Source organism: Siniperca chuatsi, linkage group LG12, assembly GCF_020085105.1.
Source record: "Siniperca chuatsi isolate FFG_IHB_CAS linkage group LG12, ASM2008510v1, whole genome shotgun sequence".
Lineage (NCBI taxonomy): Eukaryota > Metazoa > Chordata > Actinopteri > Centrarchiformes > Sinipercidae > Siniperca > Siniperca chuatsi.
This window is the reverse complement of record NC_058053.1, coordinates 21,465,481-21,488,530: the sequence shown is the minus strand read 5'-3', so window position 1 is coordinate 21,488,530 and position 23,050 is coordinate 21,465,481. Positions and strand designations below refer to the sequence as shown.

General features: G+C 40.4%; 1 protein-coding gene across 2 annotated transcripts in view; it reads right to left on the bottom strand.

Annotated features, from left to right (window-relative positions):
* Positions 1-1,844: 1,844 nt before the first annotated feature.
* znf385b (zinc finger protein 385B) overlaps positions 1,845-23,050 on the bottom strand; it is a 58,033-nt gene continuing 36,827 nt past the window's right edge. The window contains exons 6-12 of one of the 2 annotated variants that reach the window (XM_044217730.1): positions 15,401-15,537; positions 15,114-15,224; positions 11,549-11,720; positions 11,040-11,414; positions 10,147-10,331; positions 9,391-9,486; positions 1,845-8,942 (exon numbers count right to left, since the gene is read on the bottom strand). In XM_044217730.1, the coding sequence (XP_044073665.1) occupies positions 8,676-8,942; positions 9,391-9,486; positions 10,147-10,331; positions 11,040-11,414; positions 11,549-11,720; positions 15,114-15,224; positions 15,401-15,537 (1,343 nt within the window). In that variant the 3' untranslated portion in view covers positions 1,845-8,675. Of the gene's footprint in view, positions 8,946-9,390; positions 9,487-10,146; positions 10,332-11,039; positions 11,415-11,548; positions 11,721-15,113; positions 15,225-15,400; positions 15,538-23,050 lie in introns of both variants that reach the window. The other variant, XM_044217731.1, reaches the window with a different exon arrangement.

Genomic DNA, 23,050 nt, shown 5'->3' with positions numbered 1-23,050 from the left:
TAGTTATGAATGCTAAATAGGAAAAAAGTGTTGGGAAATAGATTTTGTGGTTCTCAGTGATGATTTATTTAATCTGATATGTGATTTATTTGACTTATTTGCTTTTAGTCCTTAATCTTCAGTCCAGTTCTCTTCAGTGAATCTAGATGAATTCTTCATTAAAATATCCCAGTTGCAAACATCAAGAGTTAGTATTAGGGGTTTGTAAGAGGTTTATTCTTGGGTAGATATTTGCTGAATTTGACAAAAAGATGTGTATTGGATTAGAATCGCATACCCCACCTTTAAATGTACTCAAGTGCATTAAATGACCCCAGACTGATTTATGGGACTCAGATCCTTGGAAGTTTGTATTAATTAAGGAGAGATTAAGTTTTGAAAGTTCCGTGTTAAGGATGTTAATCTTGTGCGCACAAGATAAAAATATATAATTTTCACCATGCTTCGATGCCTCTAAAATAGTGTCAATTTTCATCATCAAATCATTTGAAGATTTGGAGAAAGTTATTCATTGAGATACTGATTATTATGCTTCAGTCGTAAAGGTCACATGGAAGGAAACTCATCTGTCACCCAGTTTCACAACTTTGTGCTGATTCACAGTGCATTGTAGCAGTGATTTGAGGCTTTACCTAAAGCAGAGAGCAGTAGACTGAAGACCAAACATGACTGTGTGTTTCTGATGCCCATTAAGACTTGAAGTGACCTACATTTCTCTTCCAGTTCAGTGTATTCTGTAAAGTCCCTGCTGAAAACACACATATTGGTAACTAAAGCGACATGTATAATTATGGTGACATATGGTCTTTCACAGGAAAATCTTACAAGTTTACAGGTTCATGATAGGTGCGAGCTGGATGACCTTTTAACTGGCCTGATCATTTCTTGACACAGAGCAGGAGATACAGAGTGCAGTAAATGATCAAGCCAGTTAAAAGCTTCCAGTCTAGTCCAGTTATCTTTCTGCCTCTCTGCCTGTCTGATGACCTCAGCAGTACCAGTTTGTTCAGGTCAGACTGACTAAGTGTTTTTCATTTCTCTTCAGATGATCTTGAAGCTGCGTACAAAGACTTCTGGTGGTCAAAACTACCAAAATAGAAAAGCTCACTTTCAGTTTCTTGGAGGGTGCAGCTTAAAAAATCATTTAATCTGATTTCTGATGTCCTGAAATGAGATCAAGACCAAAACTAACAACATCAAAAAACTGTCCAGACCTGTGTGGGCTTTACAAGCACAAATGATCCCTTGTCAGTTCTTATTAGAAACACAGTATGCAGATTCTGAATTACTAGAAGAGGGGGCAGGATGAGAATGAACAGTTTCCCATCAGGGCTCACTGTGTGATTCTTTCAAGGCCGTGTGTGCAACAAGTTTTCAAGTGTCGCGGTGGTTTAGTGAAAAAGTTACTCTGTTGATCATTAAAAATGTCAGGAAATACTTTCCATTGAGAAGGAAAAGGTCAGAAGTTGTAGTTTCTGTAGCTCTTCTTCATATTAACCCTCCACACTGTCCACATGGCTTTTTTTTGGGTCAAACCAGCTTTAGAGTAACAATTTTCCTCTTAATGTCATTCATGAGTCAACGTGTGCCTTCATGTTGATGTGGGTTAAGTGCCCTCTAGTGGACATGAGGTGGGAGTTAATATGGTAACAGGAATCTTTGGGGTCACATGAGAGTTGTTGAAGTAGTAAAAATTCAGGGACCGCTTAGGCGTAAAAGTAATGTCAAGTTGTTTAATGTATTCATGTTGATGAAGTAAAGTAAACAAGACTAAGAATCCGAAAAAGCATGTGCCAATTTACAGTACTCAACAGTTTTTCAATCGATCAGAAAGTACTCAGGGACTCGGCTAATATCTTTATTTAAAAAGAATGCAGGACTGATGTAGCACGTTCAGCAGTTTTTAATGAAAACAAATAAAACAAATTTACAGAAATAAAATGATAAAGAGAGAAATGTTACATAATCTCAATATGCTTTGCGTTTGCATATTTGCATCATGATCATCATCATCATAAAAAACAAGCTCAGAGAATAAATACTGTACATGAAGAAGTGGACGGAGGTTCTCTAAAGCAGGAAGTGTCAGCTCTTAACATGTCTGAGGAAGACTGAACGCTGCTGTTCTGAGCTGAAATCTAAAGGATATATCTGTCTCTTTTCAACTCTGAACTGTTTCTTGTTTTATCAACATCTTGACGATTCACTTTAAGCAACTCACCTGTCTCCAGTCAAGATAATCTTGCAGAGTCTAGGAAAACTGAATCTGATGTGTCACCATAGTTTAAACTTGGATTTTCAAAATCTGGATTTATTGATTTTTAATATATTTAGTGAAACATTTTTAAATACATTTTTAAATATAAAATTCTAATTCAATACCCACTGGCACAAATAACTTTCCAGCCAATGGGTCAGATGTGTTAAAAACAACTACTGTCTGGTTCAGAGTGGTGCTTCAGGGCACCACTTTGGGTGAACTGTTCCTTTAAACACTTAAATTATTAGTTTATTAGTTTGCATGTCCTCTGAGTTAATGAAAAATTTGCTTTTATTTTGGAAGTAAAGTGATCAGATGGTAGAGGTTCATTCCAAGCACAGAGAGAATACACACACTCACTTACACACACACACACACACACACACACACACAATCTCAGTTTTCAACAAAAACTTTATGACGGTTTGAAAAAAAATGTTTGTATCATGTCAACTAGAAACAACGCTTCAATTTAAACAGTGCATCCCTGTTTGTTTCATTCCAGTATTGAAACTCGGTCCCAGTATCCGGACTCGGACTAGTATCAAGACTCTCGGGCCTCAGTATTGCTGATAAGGAAGCGGATAGAAGCGAATAGAAAAGCAGCAGCTGATCTGTACATTATTGCATCATGATGACATCATCAGACAGAGAAGGAAGTTCAGTTGAAGAGCTCAGAGCTGTTCATACTCAACAAGCTGCTGTCGAACAGCCTTAGCGGAGGTTAATCAGCATCATCAACATGGATTTGACACTTTGTCTTCTTTTTACAGTTGCTTGTTGTTGAGACAGAGTTACTGCACCGTGAGACCAAATACTGCATAGATAAACACACACACACACACACACACATAATGTCCTTAAACCTGTTTGTTCATTATTGGAAGACTGAGATGCTTCAAGTTATTCAGGAGGAGGCAGGAAGACAGACAGGAAAATATTGACCATTTGAAACCATAGGAAATAACCGCCAGGATAAAAATCACTTTCATGATTGGATGATGATGATGATGATGAAATCCGCCAATTCAGAGGTTTACTCAGTATTTCTGCTTGTATTATTAATATTTTTGATTTTTCTTTTCGAGTCTTTAAAGCCTGGTCCACACACTGTTCCTTAATGAGTGTGTTTTCATTGACACGGCATGACGTTCTTTAGCACTCATTTCCAAAACGGTGACCAAAGTGAGACTAGTTTCAAAATGTCTAGATGGAGACTTTCTAGTAAGATTTCAGAGATTATTGCTTGAAAATGAATAACTTTCCATCCATAAATGTTTTGTACACGGTTCATAAGACAAATAAATAACTTTAAGTTCTAAAAAGTACTTTGAACTGTACACAGCAGCTTATAAATATGTTTTTGTATTTGCAAAAACAGCAGCTGTGGAATCACTGACATTTATTTGTAGGTTTTTAAAAAGTCCATCGCAACAATCGCCTTTACAGGATGGGTTTGCATGTTTTTCAAGTCTATCTTAATACAACACTCACATGCCCATATGTTCATTTCAAGAGTTATTGGCATAACTGGCTGTAAATAAAATGTGAACCTATCCTTTAAGTCTACTCCAGCCAATAAGCCATTTCCTAAGATGCTTTTTAATAAACTGATCCCAGAGTGGAACAATTGACTCTCCCTCAGGTACATTATTGACATTGCTGATAGCCAATCAGAGAAGAGCCTTCAGAATCTGGAGATGAACAGACTGATTGGACAAGACTCCCAACAAACATCACCATAGAGGAGGAGCTTTTACCACCTCGTCTTTAACTTTGTGAGTTTTCTCTGGTGTTTTCTATGGTTTCTCCTGGTTCTGTGAAGCATGTTCACGACTGTCAAACAACCACCTGATCATTTAAATTTTATTACATGGAAGTCTAAAAATGCTAAAGAAAGCTATATGCTAGCAATGATGTTTGACCAACAGTCGACGGTCCTGCTAGTTCCCCCGTAGAGGCTGCAGTTTTCATTATAGCCACAACATGAAAATGTTGGACAGACAAAACAAAATACTGATGTTGAGCATCGAAGTTCCTTTTTGATCAGTTTGTGTCATAAAATAATCTCAACTCAAAAGTCCACTTTTGAGCTTTTCTTCTTTAGCAAATGGAGCTAGCTCAGGCCTCATCACATGACCTAAGTCTGTTACAAGGATTGGATGATGAAAACCTGCCAAAACTTGAACAAAATACATGATATAATATAATTATATAATGTATAGCTACATAAATCAACAAAAAAAGTGCAGTATAAAACAATATAAATCACATCTTGACAGCACCATATGACGTCATGTCAGCCAAACAATATGACAATATGAAAACGGCTCATTTGGGAAACGTAAAAGTCATCAAGATAACTATACTGGCAGTACAGACTCGCTACTCAGTACTTCAGTATTTTGTTCATGCTGGAGAGGCTGTCTGAAACGGTCCAAACCTTCCTGCCAGAACTGATCAATACAGACAAAATACTAAAGAAAACCATCTGGAAAGCTCGTAATCATTTTTTCCTGCTCTTTTGTTTTCGTTTTTCATTTGTTTTTCTCTCAGTTCCAAGCGCATCATGTCACAGAAATTCATAACTAATTGTGGTTAATGTCTTGGGGTCTCAGGGCAGGAGTTGCCCTTTTGTCTCATGGAATATTAAAGGAGTCAATGGAGCCATAAAAGCTGGCAAAGTAGTAACACACTTAAAGCAACTTGAACAAAGGTGATGTGTTCTTTCTTCAAGAAACCCATTTCCAACCCTCAGATGTTTCATATATTAAGAGAGCCTGGATCGATCAGTTTTACTCCTGGTTTTCTGAAAGAAGTCGAGGTGCGGCCATACTTATCCATAAAAATGTTGCATCTCAACCCATTAAAGTAACTTACAAAAGTAATTAAAGTCCAAATGGTCACTTTGTTATAGTGTCTGGCTGGCTGGATAACTTAACCATGATGCTGAGATGTATTTACACACTCACATGGTTTGACGACAACTTTTTTCTCTGCTCCCATATACATATGTATATATCTCCTGGGTGACAGGGACTGGGAGAGGTGCAGTGTAAAGCAACAGAAAAAATCTGCCAAAAGAGACTGAATGAACACTGAACACAACATCAGCTCTCTGTGAATACCAGACCAAAACTGTTTACAGCATTGACTGGGAAGAGGTCAAAGGTCATTGCCCCGGAGAAAGCTCAAAGAGGACATTCACATCCAAAGTCAGAGACCATCTTTGAACAGAGACAGGGCTTCTCATCTCCCTCCATATATGACACCTGCTATCACCGAAGCTCCACACTTAGGTCATGTGATGATACATCGGCATTCACTGATAAAGACTCTGAGTTGAGATTATTTTGTCACAAATAACATGCTAATTATTTAGCTATTCTTAGAGCCTTACTAGTAGTGGAGCAAAACATGTGAGGTTTATCCCGAGGGTGGCACTAGAAGAAAGGTCGTGGGGCCAAATCTAAAGGTTTCATCCAAATGTGGCCAGTAGTTGCTGAGCAATCTATCTCCAGACCAAAGTGGTGGATGGATGGATGGACAGATAATGTGGTTGTTTGAAAGTTGTGAAAAAGTGTTAGGTAAATATTTACAACATACATTGTAACATAAATTATTAGAGCACAGAAAAAGCAACCAGACACATGTTAATATTTACTTTTGCTCATGGAAAGTGAATAAGCTTATTTACGGAAATCGTCGCTTTGCTGTTGCAGGTTGTGAAAAGTTCCAGTGATGTGCTAAAAGTCTTAAAAAGTTCCTCTGACTCTTTGTGAAAAAAGTTTCAGTTGCAGTAAAAGTTCTGTTCAGACGCTTTAAACTCCACAAAGTTCTAGTCAGATTCAGTGACGGCGGGAAGGTTGAAACTGAACCGACTGACTGAGTGTTCACATCAGCCAACAGTCAGGACGGAAGGCCTTTTTCAATGTAAAACCAGGAAGTAGCCCGCTCCAAAGTGCAGAGTGAGTCTGTAACACACTGGCAGTGAAGACGACAACAGGTACAGGCAGAAGTGTGGACATCAGATATAAGGAGGAGGCATTCACGTACTCGTACTTCAGTTCAAACTCTGGTTTCAAACGTACAGCAAGTTAAGTCAGCAGGAGGCGAGAACGAGCAACAAACTGTCCTGAATTAACCATCCTGATGCGACTTTCTGTTTTTTTTGGCAGTTTTTGCTGATCTGTTAAAACTGAAAGTTTAGCTAGTTTAGGCTCCTATCGCTGCAGGACAGTTAAAACTATGTTTCCATTAAAGGATCATTCCAGTTTATTCCATCTTGTCAGGGCCGTAGCCACCATTGAGGACACAGAGGTGATGTCGCCTGTAATAATTTGGGGATTTTTAGGGGGGTTACATGCCATCAATTAAACACAAATTGCACATTTTTAGGTTTTTTAAAGCTGATTTAGAATTTTTTGTATGTAAATATACTAACTTTTGACTGTTTTAGGGTGTTAAAGGGATTTAGTGTCCACCAGAATTACATACCTGGCTGACAGTGCATAGAAACAACATGGAGACCAGAATGTAGGAGATGACATGCAAGATTTAAGTGAAAAATAAAATGAATAAAAATAAAGTGGGGGTTTTCTATTTTTCTATTTTTTTTTGTGGCAGGTGAAAAGTTTCAGAGGTAGGTGGGGTTATGTTGGGCCAGTTTGGACTCATGACTCTGGTATTTCTATAATCCTGGCTATGGTCATGCAAATTAGGTCTTATTTTCATAGTTTTGTCCCTCATTTCTATCACTAATAATAAAATTGTACTCAACGAGTTAATAGTTGAGATCTGTGAACACAGCGACAAGTCGGACGGGTCAAGAAACACAAGTAGTGAGACGATCAGACAAAACAAACCGAAACGGTTTATGCACTATTTCCTCCTGTTTGAGTAACATTTGCTAAAAACTGCAGTGTTCAGCTGCTTTAGGAAATTACTGAGCCTTTTATAAAAATGAAACTATGTATTTGTGAACCATTTTTACAGATTTAATCTTAAGTAGGAACCAGTGGACTTGGGGCTGAGAGCCACAGACGGGGTAGGGAAGTCTGAAAGTACTGAGAGACGGACGAACACATAGTTGGTTCTGGCCCTAAATATAGAATGCCGCCAGCCTTATCTTCCAATTTCTCTGTCTCCACTTTGCAGTTTGTTTGCTGTATGTTAGGAACGAGTCGAACATAAGCGCAGGAACGTCAGAGGGAGGACATCTGTGGCATCACAGTCCAGTGTTGATATGACATGAAGACATCTGCAGTATTCGTTCATGACGAATCAGACGAGGACGTCTGCTGAGTTCTCTGACATCAGGTTTGTGCTGGTTAGTTCCTCCAGCAGGAGGAAGAAGAGCTTCTTCTGTGTTCAGAGGAGATTTGTTCAGACAGAACCAACCCCCTCCAAACTCTGAGGACCTGATCCAACCTGGCCTGAACCGGGTTCTGAGTCCAGACTTTCATGTCCACCTTAGTGTCTGGTCTCAACACAAGCTGCATCTTTAGAGTGAAAATCAAAATGCAGCAAATTACTGGCATGAATGACTGTGTTCGTCATGTGAATTTGTGAGCATTTTAACCAGGAGCAGGTTCGGGTATCGTTGAGCTTTTTTAGATTCTGCTTGTCGATTCCGGTTCATCACAAATCCTGGTTCTGATTCTTGTTATCTCAATCAAACCAAAATATATTAAAACCCAACTCCAGCTTTATTTTGAGTTGATTCAGGCTACCACAAAGAATCATTTGTCATAAATTACGTGGCACTTTGGGGTGCTTTTTGGTAAAAGGTTTAAAGAAAGAAAAATATAAATATTCTCTATATTTCCATGCACAAGTTAAATGTTTCACTTATTTTTCTTCCAGTTGGATGTTTTGAATCAGCTGAATCTGGAGCATCAAAATGACAAATGGGGACGACAAATTAGCTGCATACTGATTTTTTCCAGGACCACTTATTGCTTTCTAGAAATTTTGGGGCAATTCTGTAATTTTTCCAGGACTTTTCCATGACCAGATATCAATGACTGCATTAAAAAAAATTCCAGGTTTTCCAGGATGTGTGGGAACCTTTCAGCTTTTGTTCTGTTTGGCTTCAGGTTTGTAGTTTATTTAAAGCAACGAGTCCCTTTCTTGTTTGGATAAAATCTTCACAGGTTTCTGTCGGGTCAGCGGTGAACTTTTAGACCCGAGAAGGAGATCCAGACAGAAGGAGGAGGAGGAGGAGGAGGAGGTTCTGTCCTCTCAGGTCTCTTTTTGAAGCCTCAGTCAGGTGAGAAGGTTGCAGGTTTGAATCCCTGCAGCCATGATGGCAGAGCTGATGTCTCTCCTGGACTCTTCTGCCCCTGTAGCTCCAACAAACTGGAGGTCAGAGGTCAGAGGTCTCGGGTTCGACTCCCCACAGCTGATGCTGCCGTCAGTAGGGTGTGAAGAGAATCGATCCTTGGCTCGTTCTGATTGGTCCAGGAGCCGGACGCAGGAAGGACGCGGTGAAGAGGGACGAGGCGGCTGGAGGGCGTGGGTGGAGAGAGATGGCAGGGGTGAGGGGTGAGGAGGTGGGAGTGAGGAGGGGGGAGGAGGAGAGAGAAGTGGGAGGGAGCGAGATGGAGGAGGTGAGGGAGGAGGGCGGAGGAGCAAAGGGAGAGGAGAGGAAGGAGGGAGAGAGGGAGGGCTTCACCAACTCCTTCTGAGGAGAAGAGGTGAGGAGAGGAAACAAGGAGAGGAGAAGAGAGGAAACAAGAGGAGAGAAGAGGAGAGGAAGTAAACAAGGAGAAGAGGGGAGAGGATACAAGGAGAGGAAACAAAGAAATTAAGAGAGGAGAAGAAAAAAGAGAAGAGGAGAGGAAAGGAGAGGAAATTAACAGATGAGGAAACAAAGAGAGGAGAGATAAAAAACAAAAACAAGGTGGAAAAAATTCAATAAAGTCAATAAATGTATAAATAAATTAATTCAGGAACAAATAATAATTTATTCTGAAATTATTTTTTACAGTGCCCCATTATTGACATATATTAGCATTAGTCTATTGTATTGATGCATTTATTGATCTGCACAATACTGTACTTAATAATGGTTCATGCCAATGAAGCGAACTTGAATTTGAGAGAGAGAATGGTAGAGAGACACTTACAGTGAGTGATCTGCGCTGCGGTTTGTTATAAGGGCTGTATTTGGGTTTGCTGGGTTTTCCTGCCACTCTGTCTTTGTGCCTCCTGCTGGAGATGTGCTGCAACAACAACAACAACAAACACACTGACAACAAAGCTGAGGACAGAGCAGCCTGTGACTCTTCTGGCTGTGTTTTGGAAATTAACAAAAGGCAGGAAGAGGTAGAGACAGAGAAACACTTCCTGCCAAGACAAAAGAACCACGTTTTCTGCCAAAATCAATCTGAAATACCAAGAATTCAGCGCTCCAACAAACTTCAATATTCACTTTGAGACAAAGCTGACGTTGACATAGAAGCAGCAAAATAAGAGCATGCCCTAGCCTGAGGAGAAAAGTAAGACAAAAGATGTGCACACTGTACTGACACCTCCCAGCAAATTTTATTCAACAGAGCAACGTTTCAATCTAACAGAGATCTTCGTCAGGCATCGTCTCATAACCATCACAAAGCAGAGCAAGCAATATATAGACACAAACACATTCATCACTCAGGTGCTTGTGATCTGCATGATTGAGAGTCTGAATGAAAAACTGCATTTTAAGTTAAAGTTTTAATGTTTCTGCTCTCAGGTGTAACTACAGAGTTTAGACACAACAAGCTGCTTTCCCAGGAGTTTGAGGAGGAGATTGTTTGTTTGACTTTGGAACAGTCAAAGATTTGTATAAAGTGATGTTAAAATAATTGTTACTATACTATATGTGCCCGCTGTGTTTCTACCTGTTTGAGTTGGATCTCAGAGTTGACATGGACATCGCAGATCTGGCAGTGGAAGGTTTTGTTCTGCAGGCCGGAGCCCTTCACTCCGGAGCTGCTGCCGTTCTTCAGCTTGGCTCCGGGTCGAGGGTAGGCCTTGATTGGCCCAGCGCCGCTCCGAGCCTCCAGCATCGTCTTGTGCTTTGAACCTGTAAACAGAGACACACAGAAACCAACATCTATGAAAAAGAGAACTAATGATAAATATATCTGTCAGTGTGGGTGTTTCAAAGCGCTGCAGCTATAAAGCCATATCGATGTTGTTTTTTTCATCCCCTTCACAAACCCTGTATTCTTTCAATTCTTGCTGCTCATTTTTCAAATCATCCATCAGTTTTGAGATTGATTTCCTTCCTTCCAGGCAGCCACTGGTTTCAGTTTATTTCTATGAAAATCAACCTGCAGAGCCTTGAAACTTGCTGAAGACAAATAATCGTGTGGTAATCATCAACACAAGAAACTGTGTTGAAAGCTCTTTTGTTGACGCTCCAAAATACAGTTTGCTGCTAATCAGAAACGTTTTAAATGCAAGACTCAAAAAAATTCACATTATCATTTTCACAAAGTCCATGTTTGATTATTGTCTTCTGGGTTTGTTCCCGGATATTTGAGCATTCTTGAATGCACCACCAAGGATGATAACAAAGGTACACAGACCACTGACTGCCCAGTATGTTGGATGTTGGATTGCTGTCGATTCTGATGGACTTTTTAAACCTGCAATAACCTTAGAAAGAAGCTGTAAGCACAACACTGACCTATTAAGTTCCAACTTAATAGGATGTTAATCCAGCAACATTATCATTCATTTAGGGTGACCCAGATGGGTTTCCATACATCATCTCGCTCCTCCTCACCTGCATTATGAGCCTCCAGCTGAGACAGAGAGTTGACGGCGACTTTACACAGAGAGCAGTACAGCAGCTTCTTCGCCTTCTCCTCCTCCGACTCCACTGAGAGTGGAGCCCCCTGGGAGGAGGCCTGGGAAGGAGGAGGAGGAGGGGACGAAGAGGAGGTGACAGGAGCTAGAGGAGGGGGAGGCGGAGAGGCTTTGGAAGAAGAGGAAGAGGAGGAAGGAGAGGAGAAGAGGCCCGGGGCGGTGAGTGCGCAGGGGGGACTGGAGGGAGGAGGCTCACTGCCTGCTCTACTAGAGGAGGGGGAGGAGGAGGAGAGAGGGGAGGAGGAGGAGGGGAGGAGGAAGGGTTTGAGAGGAGAGGAGGAGTCAGTGAGTTCTGGAGGGAGGACAGGTAAAGGAAGAAGAAGAGGAGAAGGAAAAAGAGGAGGAAGAAATAAAAAAAAACCCAGTGAAATAAATTCAGTAATATTAACAGTATTCAGATCAGTGTTATTAGTAGATAAAATCTACCTGTGTGCTGATCGATGCTGCTGTTAGCTGAGATGGAAGGGGCAGGGCCAGCAGGACTTGTACTGCTCCCATTGGTCTTTCCAGTGATTGACAGCTTGGCCTTGGCCTTGTTCTCCTGAGACTTGACCTTCTTGGCGTGACGACTGCCTCTGTAATGAGCTTCTGCCTGAGACTGAGCAAGAGACATACAGAGAGACAGAGAAGTTTTATTTTGCTATTTGTTTTTGTTTCTGACATCTGGATGTAAAGAACTGAAATCCTGATGTCACTTCCTGTCTAGCCACTCTTCCAATAGCTTCCGAGGCTCAGTACAATCTCTCATGGAGGGTTTCTTTCAATGGTCTTTCTGAAAAACTGCAACATGTTCCTGGGGTTTACTATCCATGTTGTTAAAATAGTGCTCCACAGATATAGCATTACACTCCTATAACAGCGTCTGCCTTTTTTATTCCACACATTCTTTTTCCTAGTCAAAAGCTGGCGCCTACATTACCCACAATGCAACTTGACAGTTTGGTTGGAGATTTGAGTGTGTTATGCTAGTAGCAGCTAATGTAGCCTCAAGCAGAGATGAGAAGGCTACAGAGGGTAAGCTCACTTCTTTTCTAACCCAAGATTTGTTTTCATTTTCAGACTTGTGGTCTTAAGCCCCAACTGACACTGCCTCAAGTGACATCACTTGAGTCCATTTTTCAGATTTCACACAGCTCCCTCTGGAGCCACAAAACACTTTATACAACTTTATTCACATAGTAGTAGCAGTACTCTCCAAGACGTGTAAACAGACTTTGGTGTGTAAATCGGATGAGTTCCCCTTTAAGTATTCAAAAATTTTAATACTTAAAGGGGACTCAACTTCCGACAAAGTTAAACAAATTTTTTGCATGCAAAACAACTACAGCTCCCATTATGTTTTGCGAGCACAGCAGTGTATTATACATCATAGTAGTCAATGTCAATGATATCCACCCACACACTCACCCACGCAGAGATGACACTGCTGTAATCTCTGCTGTCTAAACAACACTACAGTGCAGCCATGCTAGCGGCTCTGTGAGGCTGTACTTTGAACTAAATGCTAATGTCAGCATGCTAACATGCTCACAGTGACAATGCTAACATGCTGATGTTAAGCAGGTAATATTTACCATGTTCAACATCTACTTAATTTAGTTAGCATGCTAACATTTGCAAACTAGCACTTAACACAAAGTACATCTGAGGCTGATAGGGATGTCATTAGTTTTGAAGGTTTTAAGTCATAAACCAAAGTACTGAACTAATTCAAAACTTGACCCAATGATAACGATGGTCATCATATTCATTACAATTCATCATTTACGGCCCATGAACCTCATCACCTCTCATCACCTCCAGATGTGGTCTGGACGATCGGATTGCAATAATCTGTGTGCATTTACATGTGTTTTTCCTGATCCAGACAAAATATCCAGATACAGACGGCATGCTAATACCAGGTGGAGATGGAGTCTTAGCTCTACTCAGTTATTAGGCCTGTACATCAACCACAGGAGTTTGAGAGCCCCCCTGTGTTGGGATGTATATGTGAAGCCTGAATTGTGATGCAGTGTGTGAACAGTTCAGATAAACAGACGGTAAAAACTGTTCATGGTAGGTGTCACCACACAGTGTAACAAGCCCAGAGTAAGAGTATGTCAGTATACTAACAAACCTCAGGTCAACAGTGTCCTCATGTCTGGAAGCTCTATGACTCAGCTTTTACTCAGCTTATTAAACTAAGTTAATGCTGCCCTCTTTTACTCCTCTCCTCCTCTCCTCAGCAGTGATTCATGTTTTCATGTTCACTCATGAATAATTTTAACAACTCATACATTAGTCATGTTTGATGTCACTAATGAGGCAGCTCATTACCTCTCAGCAGTTACTGTATGTAAATGAGCTGAGTGTCATTTACATAGCACTGTGTTAATATAGAAGGGTAGGGGTTACACCTGATTATACACACCTGCTGTTTTATAGTAACACCTGACAGAATAATTCAGTACACTAAAACAAACTTACAAACAGTCTCAGCTGCATTAAGCATCACAAGAAAGTATTTTCCTTAGTAGTTCTCTGCAGACAAAATTGTCTTTAAAGGAACAGTCAAACATCAACTTCAGTCAGTTTAATATCTGTGCATATAGAGGTATGTCCAGAGTGTATTTAGCCTAGCTTAGCAAAAACTGGTTGCAGATGTTAACTGCTGGTCCAGCTCCAGCAAAATTTTAAAAAGTGAGAAAATACACTGCAAATTCTGGTCATTTTCAATTTGTGAGATCCTGGCAAGACTGCAATGCAATTATCAGCAGTTAGGCCAAGCTACGCTAATATTAGCTAGAAAGCTGAATGTTTAATTTACTGTATGCTAAATTATATTCTTACTGTTCAAAATCATTTTAATTCTTATCCCAGTCACTAAACCACACCCTTTAGTTGCTAATAAGCTAGCACTGTTAAGCTAGAGTGCTAACGTTATCTAGCAAACATGTTAACTTATTAGCAAACAAGCAACTGAGGAATATGTAGGAAAGGAACTGTCCAACATTTAGTAAAATCCTCTTGTTCTCTGTCTTCCCCAGAGTCAGATGAGGAGATGTATATCACTTCCATCTCTGTGTGTCCAGAGATACGGTAGGTCCAGGGCATAGACTGTTTATAAAGATGGACGACATGACAGCTCCCCAAAAGTGAAGCCAAAATATCTCGATTGCCCCCCTGGTGGCTGGCTGCAGTATAGGTCATAAACCCCGCCCCCTCCATGTTAGCGGATGGGACATAAGCTAAACTAAACTAAAAAATCAAAGTACACGTCAAATACATTTTTCTTAAAGATGGTTTCTGTCATTTTAGGTAGTTCTTATCACACTAATATATGTCCAAGTTTTAATTTTTATGAAAAGTTTGGTTTTAATTAGTTATTTGATGCTATAAAAAGGTGACAGCTGAGCCCTGCTTACGACTGAGTCGGCTGGGTGTATGGGTGGGACCTCGATACCGCGGCTCCAACTCCGATCACTACTGCACAGAATCTGGCTCCAAATAACGTCACCAGCGCAAGATGGCAGCGCCTGTATCCGGGATATTTTGGCTTAATTTTTGTACAGTGGGAGGAAGTGGAGAGGCATCATCCATCTTTATATACAGTCTATGGTCCAGGGTGTATTTAGCCTAGCTTAGCACAAAGACTGGAAGCAGGGGAAAGTTGCTATCCTATAGCCCCATCAAAAGTTTAAAAAAGTGAGAGTGTCATTTTCAGCACCACAAATCATAAATATTGCTGTCTGTATTGGACACACAGAGATGAAACTGACATCCATCTTCTCAACTGAGGATTTCCAGAAATGTCAGACTATTCCTTTAAATGTGCTTCAGACATTTGGATCACAGCAGGATCAGACTGCAGATGGATCACATGACAGGAAGTTGATCATAGAAGCATAATCAAACTGACTGGAAGAGTATGAAGAATGACATCTACAAGTTAAAACTACACACACACACACACACACACACACATACAAACACAAACATAGACGCTCACATCAGAGTTGAACCTCAGCTGGCAGACGTTACATGAGATGACCTGTTTCTTCTTGGGTACCAAGGTAATGCCAAAGGTGTGGTTGATGACGGCCTTCTGCACCGGGTCCATCTGCAGGAGACACATAGAGGTCAGAGGTCACCAGCCTGCTCAGGATTGGCTGAACAGTGATGACAGAGTGATGCTGACAGAGTGATAGGTCTCTTTATCACAGTCAGTCTGTACTGCCTGCAGCTACAAAACCATGTCACTGTTACTGTCCCTCACACACACACACACAGTTATACCGTGCTGAAGTTTGGGAAAAGTCCAACTGGCGACGTCGTCTCGACAGGAAACGGCAGGAACGATTTCATCATCACTGAGGAACCAGTGGCGCCTGTCAGCCCTGGCAACGCCCCACCCACAGCACCACACCCACTTCCTGAAAACATAGAGACAGAGAGTTTGAATATCAACTTGAGTGCTCTTTACCTCCTGGGGCGTCACTGGTGGTCTGTTCAACATCTAACAAAAAAGGGGATGTCCTTTCAAAATGGCTCCACACATAGACAACAACTGGAAACGACGTGGCAGCTGGTTTTGGAGCGTTCATAGCAAAAATTCAGTCAGAAAAAACTGTTTAATTCTTCAGATGTTCTTACAGAGAGCATAAGCATCGCCACCTCTTCCAAGCTAGCTTCAGAAGCCCCACCCCCTCTGTTCCTTTTCTCATTACCATTTTCTCATTTATGTCTTTCTGACAAACAGATGCTGGAGCCTTCTATAAATACTAAAATACACTTTGTGATCTCACAGATGTGTAATTTCTGGACGAAATGATAATATTTTAGCCCAGGGCTAAACCAATGTTTAAATATAACATTTCTACAGACTGCGCCACTCTGCTCTCATCTTCCTCTTTGATGGAGCGTACATCATGCTCGCTCAGCCTGTGGAAATGTTGTATTTAAATGTTGGTTTCAACCAGGGAAAACATTTCATCATTCCAGGCAAACAGGAGACATCTGTGAGATCTTAAAAATACCGTTGAAGACACAAACCACTGAACATGTAAAAAATAACATTTTAAACGTTTTACAGAGTAACGACGGAGGTGCTGAGGTCATAGATGACTACATACATTGAGGCTTAAATGTTAGGAAAAAAATATTTATTACATTTTCAGATAAACCATTTGTGTTAATGTAAGCAGGTCAGTAAATGTAGTTTGAGCTGGTGTGTTAGCTTGAACCTCAACAAAGATATTGTAAAGTGATAGAGACACTTCTTGGCAAAGCCTCAGAAGAACAAGTTGAGGAAATCCATCTCACTCGGATATTTACGTCATTTTAACCTGGAGACCTGAGCAGATGATCTGCTTTACAGTAACAACATGAAGAACATACGGCGCTGCTGCTGGAGGCAGAGAGAGGGGTGATTATACATAGAAAAAGAGAGAGAGAAGGTGAATGAGCGGCTCACATAATGAGTCCATGGGGCCAGTGAGAGTTACTCTGTACATCTCAAATCTCCTTCATCTCCATCTAAAGAGGCAGAGGGTAACTAAGTACATTTACTCGAGCACCTATAGTGGGACCCAAGGTGACTTAATCAAAGGTCATACACATCACGCCATAAACAACTATTATAAAACAAACCTGCTGTGAAACTGTCTTTAGTGTTGTTAAAAAAATTACAGAATTGTCATAACCTGAACCATTACGTACAATACACATTTAAAAGCCACCAAGAGTCTTATCAACATATTATTGTGTAATTCATGTGTGCGGTGGGCCGTTTGAGGAAAAGTATTAATGCCTCCGAATCCAAGTTTAAACCTGCTTCCAGCTGTGTTTGTTCCCAGTTTCATATGAGGATGTGTTACATGTACATACACACTATACACAAAGAGTAGATCTGATGAAGAATAAGCTTATTTTTTCCATCTGTGTACGTGTGTAGTCACAGCTTGTAGAAGCCCTGCAGTGAATTCTTTCATAACATAGTGTGGGTGGAAACACTGATAGAAACTGATTTAGGCCTGACAGAGGAGGGGGAGGAGGAGGAGGAGGAGGAGGAGGAGGAGGAGGAGGAGGAAGAAGAGAGAGGATGAGGAGGACAAGTTTTGTTCTTATTGGTTTTCTCCATCTGTCCAACTTAACTTGGGTAAACCCATTCTATCGCATTTTAAATACACCAGTCTAACCCATTTTAAATGCATTATAATTCATTCCAACTCATTCTGTATGTCCTACAACCCATTCCAACCCGTTCTAAATGCACTACAACCCATTCCAACCCGTTCTAAATGCACTATAACCCATTCCAACCCATTCTAAATTCACTATAACCCATTCCAACCCATTCTAAATGCACTATAACCCATTCCAACCCATTCTAAATCCACTATAACCCATTTATCCCATTCTAAATCCACTATAATCCATTAACATGATTTAAATCCAGTTCTAACCCTTGCAGATGAGGATTTCTAAGACAGTTTTAAATGTTGATCTGAATAAACTTGATTGAGGGTTTTGGTTTTAGAGTTTACATGTACGTAGGCCAGACCAGGCCAGGCTAGCTGTGTGTGTGTATGTGTGTGTGTGTGTGTGTGTGTGTGTTTTCAGACTGACATTAAGATGGGTGTGGATTAGCTGTGTGCTATGCCGCTGCTCTCTGAGTTTATCCTCATATAGCAGAGCTGTGAGTCACTGTCTGTATTTATCACTATAGCTAATGAAACACATGTAGCCGAACACACAACAGCTCAGATCACTGTCTGGATCATCTGTTATTAGCTGGGAGATTAGTTATGATAGTAAATAAAGATTATTGTCTATTTTTAAAGATGGTGTAATGTCTCAGCTTGGTGGACTTGCCGAAATAAAAGCTTCACCTTCAATAATACAGTCACAGTGAAGATATCAATCACCTTAAAAACCCAGATAACCTTCTGAAGTATCCCTCACACAACACAAGAACCCAATGAACCTTATCAAGGACTACTGAAACCATCGCAAGAATGCCTCAAACATCCAGGAGAACCACTGGGGCTCCCTCGAGTAACCTAGGCGCTTTATCAAGAACTCCTTCAAATTTCACCACGACACTTGGGCCCCCCAATTTCAACATCGGGAAGGTTTGGGGGAGGGGGTTTCTGACGCTGATTGGAACATCTGTCAAGCACTTCGGTTGAACCATAGTGACGCCTTTACAACCTCTTCAAGCACCATTCAAACCACCTCAAGGATCATTTGAACCACCTTAAAAAACCCTGGAAGAACATTCATTACATTCTCACTCAAACAGAACCAACAGAACAACTGAAGCCACCTCAAGAACCCCTCAAGGACCATCAGAGATGCCTCTAGTACCCTGGAAACTTTATCAAAGACACCTTCAAGCACCCTTCTCTTCCGAGTAATGTCACCAGTGTCGAACATTGTTTCACTTTTTCCCAGCTGTGTTGAGTGTTGAATTCTGGACAACTGAATCCTTACAATCTCTTCAAGGACCACTAAACCCACCTCAAAGACCAGAACTTCCTTAATGAAACACAAAATCTGCTCAAGGATGACTTGGTCTTTGACCACTTCAAAGACCCCTAGAACATCATACAGGACTATTGGAGCCTTCTCCTCCCCATCTCACCACCGTCTTACCTTTTTTCAGAGTCAGTGTCCATCAACACCACACAACAACAACTCAAACATCCAGTGATTTGTAGTCTGCATGCTGGTATTTTTAACTGTACTTGATTTAGTAATTTATATAATGTGGATGTACTACATACTGAAAACAGAGTTATATCAAGTCTGTAGTCGGACATGGTTTCCTGTATGATCAGTATGAATTGGAGATATCTTTTAGTATGTGTGTGTGTGATGAATGGTGTGGTGACAGGGTTGTTTTAATTCTGTCCTTCTGTCCTCTGAGATCTGGTTACAACACACATACATACACACACACACACACACACACACACACACACACACACACACACACAGTAACACTTCTGTCTTATAGTAAGTTGCTGATCTAAGAAGCTGCTATAAATACTTCTACACATCTGCTACTGCATTCGCATGGAAGTGGTCTGTAAACCAGCATGAAAACCAGCCAACAACAATTAGTTGTTAACGAGCCAGACAGTTTTATTTCAGGCTGTTGGTGATTGGTCAGAAGATCTGTGAAACGCGGTGCTACCTGTAAACAAACTAACACTCATAGTTTAAAGTTTCTTCAGAAGTTTTTTTTTGATCCTGCAAATCTGAAGCGTGATATAATTATAGTATAGTATGTACAAGTATAATAACAAAAGTGCTGAGATGTTTCATACTGGAGCTGATCAGTTTAAACTAGTCTGATATTGGAACTGGAATTGACCAGTTTCGAGTAGGATAAAGCTAAGCAGTTTAGATCTAGTCTGACACTAGAACTAGAACTGAGCTTTTTTAGACCAGTCTGATACTGGAACGGCTTAGACCAGTCAGATGGAACTAGCACTGTCCAGTTTAGTCTGATACTGGAACCAGAAGCGACTGGTTTAGACTAGTCTGATACAATAACTGAATCTGACTGGTTTAAACCTGTCTGATACTGGAACTGGCACTGACCAGTTTAGACTAGTATGATAAAACTGAGCATTTTAGACCAGTCTCACAATGGAAGAGGAACTGACCAGTTTAGTCTGACCAGTTGCGTATGATTACTCGCAGGGCTATTTGGTTAACTACTGTAGCTGGTGAGCTAATATAATTGCTAACATTCAAGCCAGCCTGGCTATGCTAGTCAACCACAGTAGCTCTCCGAGCTTCTTTATTTTTTCTCTGTACTGAGAGGTTTACTCCCCATTGGCATATCATTCTCAGGATTATACATCATTTCATTCAATAAGAAATGAAGAGGCAAACAAGCTCTCCGAGCTACCGAGCTAGTTAGCTTGGTCATTAACAGGACAATAAGTTCACACAGTTTATTATTCAACTCCTGTCTCAAACTGTCCATTCCTTTTTTGTGGAACAGTTTATACTCTGACAGAGGAGAGTAAAAAGGCCCTGCACAGCTGTACTTATCCTAGCTGATGAAGACCTCTGCTCAGGTTTAAGATGGGCAGAGCTATGCTGGGCAGTATGTGAGGTCACCAGACTCAACAAAGCTAATAGGAGAGTGAGGAAGAGTCTGACACACTCCCACACACTCCTGAGAAGAGCTCTAATCATCCAAAATAAATGAACTCACTTGTGTGGGTGGACCATGGGTGGATGGTGCAACACAGCTAAGAAGCTACAATAGCTTCCTCCATTTTTGACTCTCCCTCAAAGGTCAGCACTGTCAAGACAACTTGCTATTGTTCAACGGTGTAAAGTCACATTTCAAAGGTCCCCAAAGTTGAACTAATTCCATTGAAATTGATCGATTTTCCCTCAGAATTTCACAGTTTGAAATTCTGGTGTGACCGAGCCTTTAATCATTATAAAACCAGACCATTTCACAGTTCCATAGATTCTAAATGATCAGAGTTTCTTTCCTGGTGCAGTGTTTGCTGACATCAGCAACTGCTGAGATTAAATGGTCTATAAATTGATTCTAAACCCTTTGTAGTCCAGAGTCCAGTTTCCTGCTAGTCAGTCCAGTTTAATCTGCAGCAATACGATTTATGATTCTGGCTGCAGTCAGGGTCATCTCTGGCATTCACACCTCACACACACACACACACACACACAGAGTTCATCTGATGACGTGAAGACCAAGAAGGAAAATCTCACACAGTTCTCTGCTGTACCGCGTCAGCTGCAGACTGAACCTCCTGTAACTGATCTGACCTGCAGAGCTCTGTGTCATCTGTTACAAACCACCCCCATAATTTATCCAATGGCTGTGGTTACTAAGGAGCATGGCTGATATTTAATCACTCACACGACCCTTCTCCCCTGGTATATAAATCCAAATGGAGCTGATTAATTTGCGCACAACTTGTCAGTTATTTGCAGGAATGGGCACACAGAACATCTGTGGTGTTTCCAACAGGTTGAAAATGTATTTGTAGCAACTGAGAGTATGGAGAGGTGCACTGATAAGCCTATATTTATCAGCAGTTTTTTAAAGATCCCCTCCAGACATGTTTAAGACGTTTAAAAATACACTGCTTGGAATAGTTTCTGTTGATCATCATTTTTTCACAAAAAACTTCAATTAACAAGTTAAAAATTCATCTACTTAAAATAACATCTACCCCTTCTCCCTCATTGAAAAATCCCAAAAAGCTTAATATGCTGTGTATGTTAACCAGCACTCTGCTGTTGCGCAGCCTGAACCTAAAAAGAAACAGAGCTACAAAATGACGTCTGTCACAATCAGCTGGATGTTGGTTTGAATTAGGAAAAAATATAGGAAAGGGAAGACAAAACAAAACAAACAAAAAAATAACTGTTTTTGGGTGGAAGCATCTGATCAGGTGGACTGCCTAAATACATGCAATGAAACACTGAACTCAGCTACATACAGCATAAACAAGTGGCAAGACTAACACACACAAACACACAGTGCCAGGTCGGTGTAATTAAAATAAAACTAGCACATAGCAACCAGCTGGCCAATAACAACTCATGTTTCAACTGCATTACGCACTTCTTCTGTGTGTGACAGAGATACTTTGATATCCTGCAGCAGGCATGAAGTCACTTAATCAACATGGCTCTTTTGTTGTTATACAGACTAGAGCTTTAACACATACAATGGATTCACTTGCATCTAACTTGTATAAACTGCTCCACAAATGAGGAATGGTTCACAGACAGTTAAGAAACAGGAGTCCATGCTACAAATACATATCTAGAACAAACTGTGTGAATTTATTTTCCCATTAGCGACCAAGCTACGCCTGCTAGCTCAAATCCTTTACTGAGGTAAAAGTACCATACCACGTGGTAAAAATACTCCATTACAAGTAAAAGTACAGAAGTATCAGTAGCAAAATCTACTTAAATTATCAAATGTAATGTTATTAGTATCATTATGCAGCAGAATGACTTCTGTCAGTGTTATATTATTATGCATTACATTACTGAATTATTAAACGTGTAAGAAGAATTTTACTGTTGCAGCAAGTTGAGGTGGAGCAACTACTTTGTATACTGCTGGTATTCTACTGTATCATATTTTATAAAATTATCATATGTTTTGTGTGTCAAGTGTTCATCTTAAAAGTGAATATTAACTATAGCTGTTTAATACATGTATTGGAGTAAAAAGTATAATATTTGTAGTGGGGTAGAAGTATAAAGTAACAGAAAATTTAAATACTCAAGTCCGTCAAAATTGTACTTAAGTACAGTACTTGTGTAAATGTTCTTAGTTACATTCCACCACTGTTTACAATCCTGAGAAACCAAATGCCAGAGAGAGTGAACTGGCCAGTAAAGAGAAAATAGGAAGTAGCTCAGAGAGCTATCGTGACTGACTAACGCTAGCATGTTACTATGTTAGCCATTAGCTCACCAGCTATAGTAGTTTACTAACTGGACTGCAAGTAGTCACCAAGCTTTTAGAACCAAATATTTCATGGAGACATGTTGATGTCGCTGCAACACTTAAAATTTCTTTTCTTCAACCACGTGAAAAAATCTGTATAACTATTAGTATTAGTGCACTAGAAGTACGTCAACCTGTTTTTAATTCAAGTGAACCTGTCTAAAAACTGACTGTATGTTGAAGTATAAAGTGTGTCGTTTCACTGGAATGAAATGAAACCTGATTTCAGAAAATACATGAAACCAACTGATTTACATTGAAAACAGGCTAGAATATTCTCACTGCACTGATGGATCTTTTCAGAAAATAAGGGGTTAGGACTCTGGAGTACAAATAACTCACAATTTTACTTAAGTACAGTACTTGAGTGAATGTATTTAGTTACATCCCATCACTGAAAATGATAAAGGTTTAAGTTG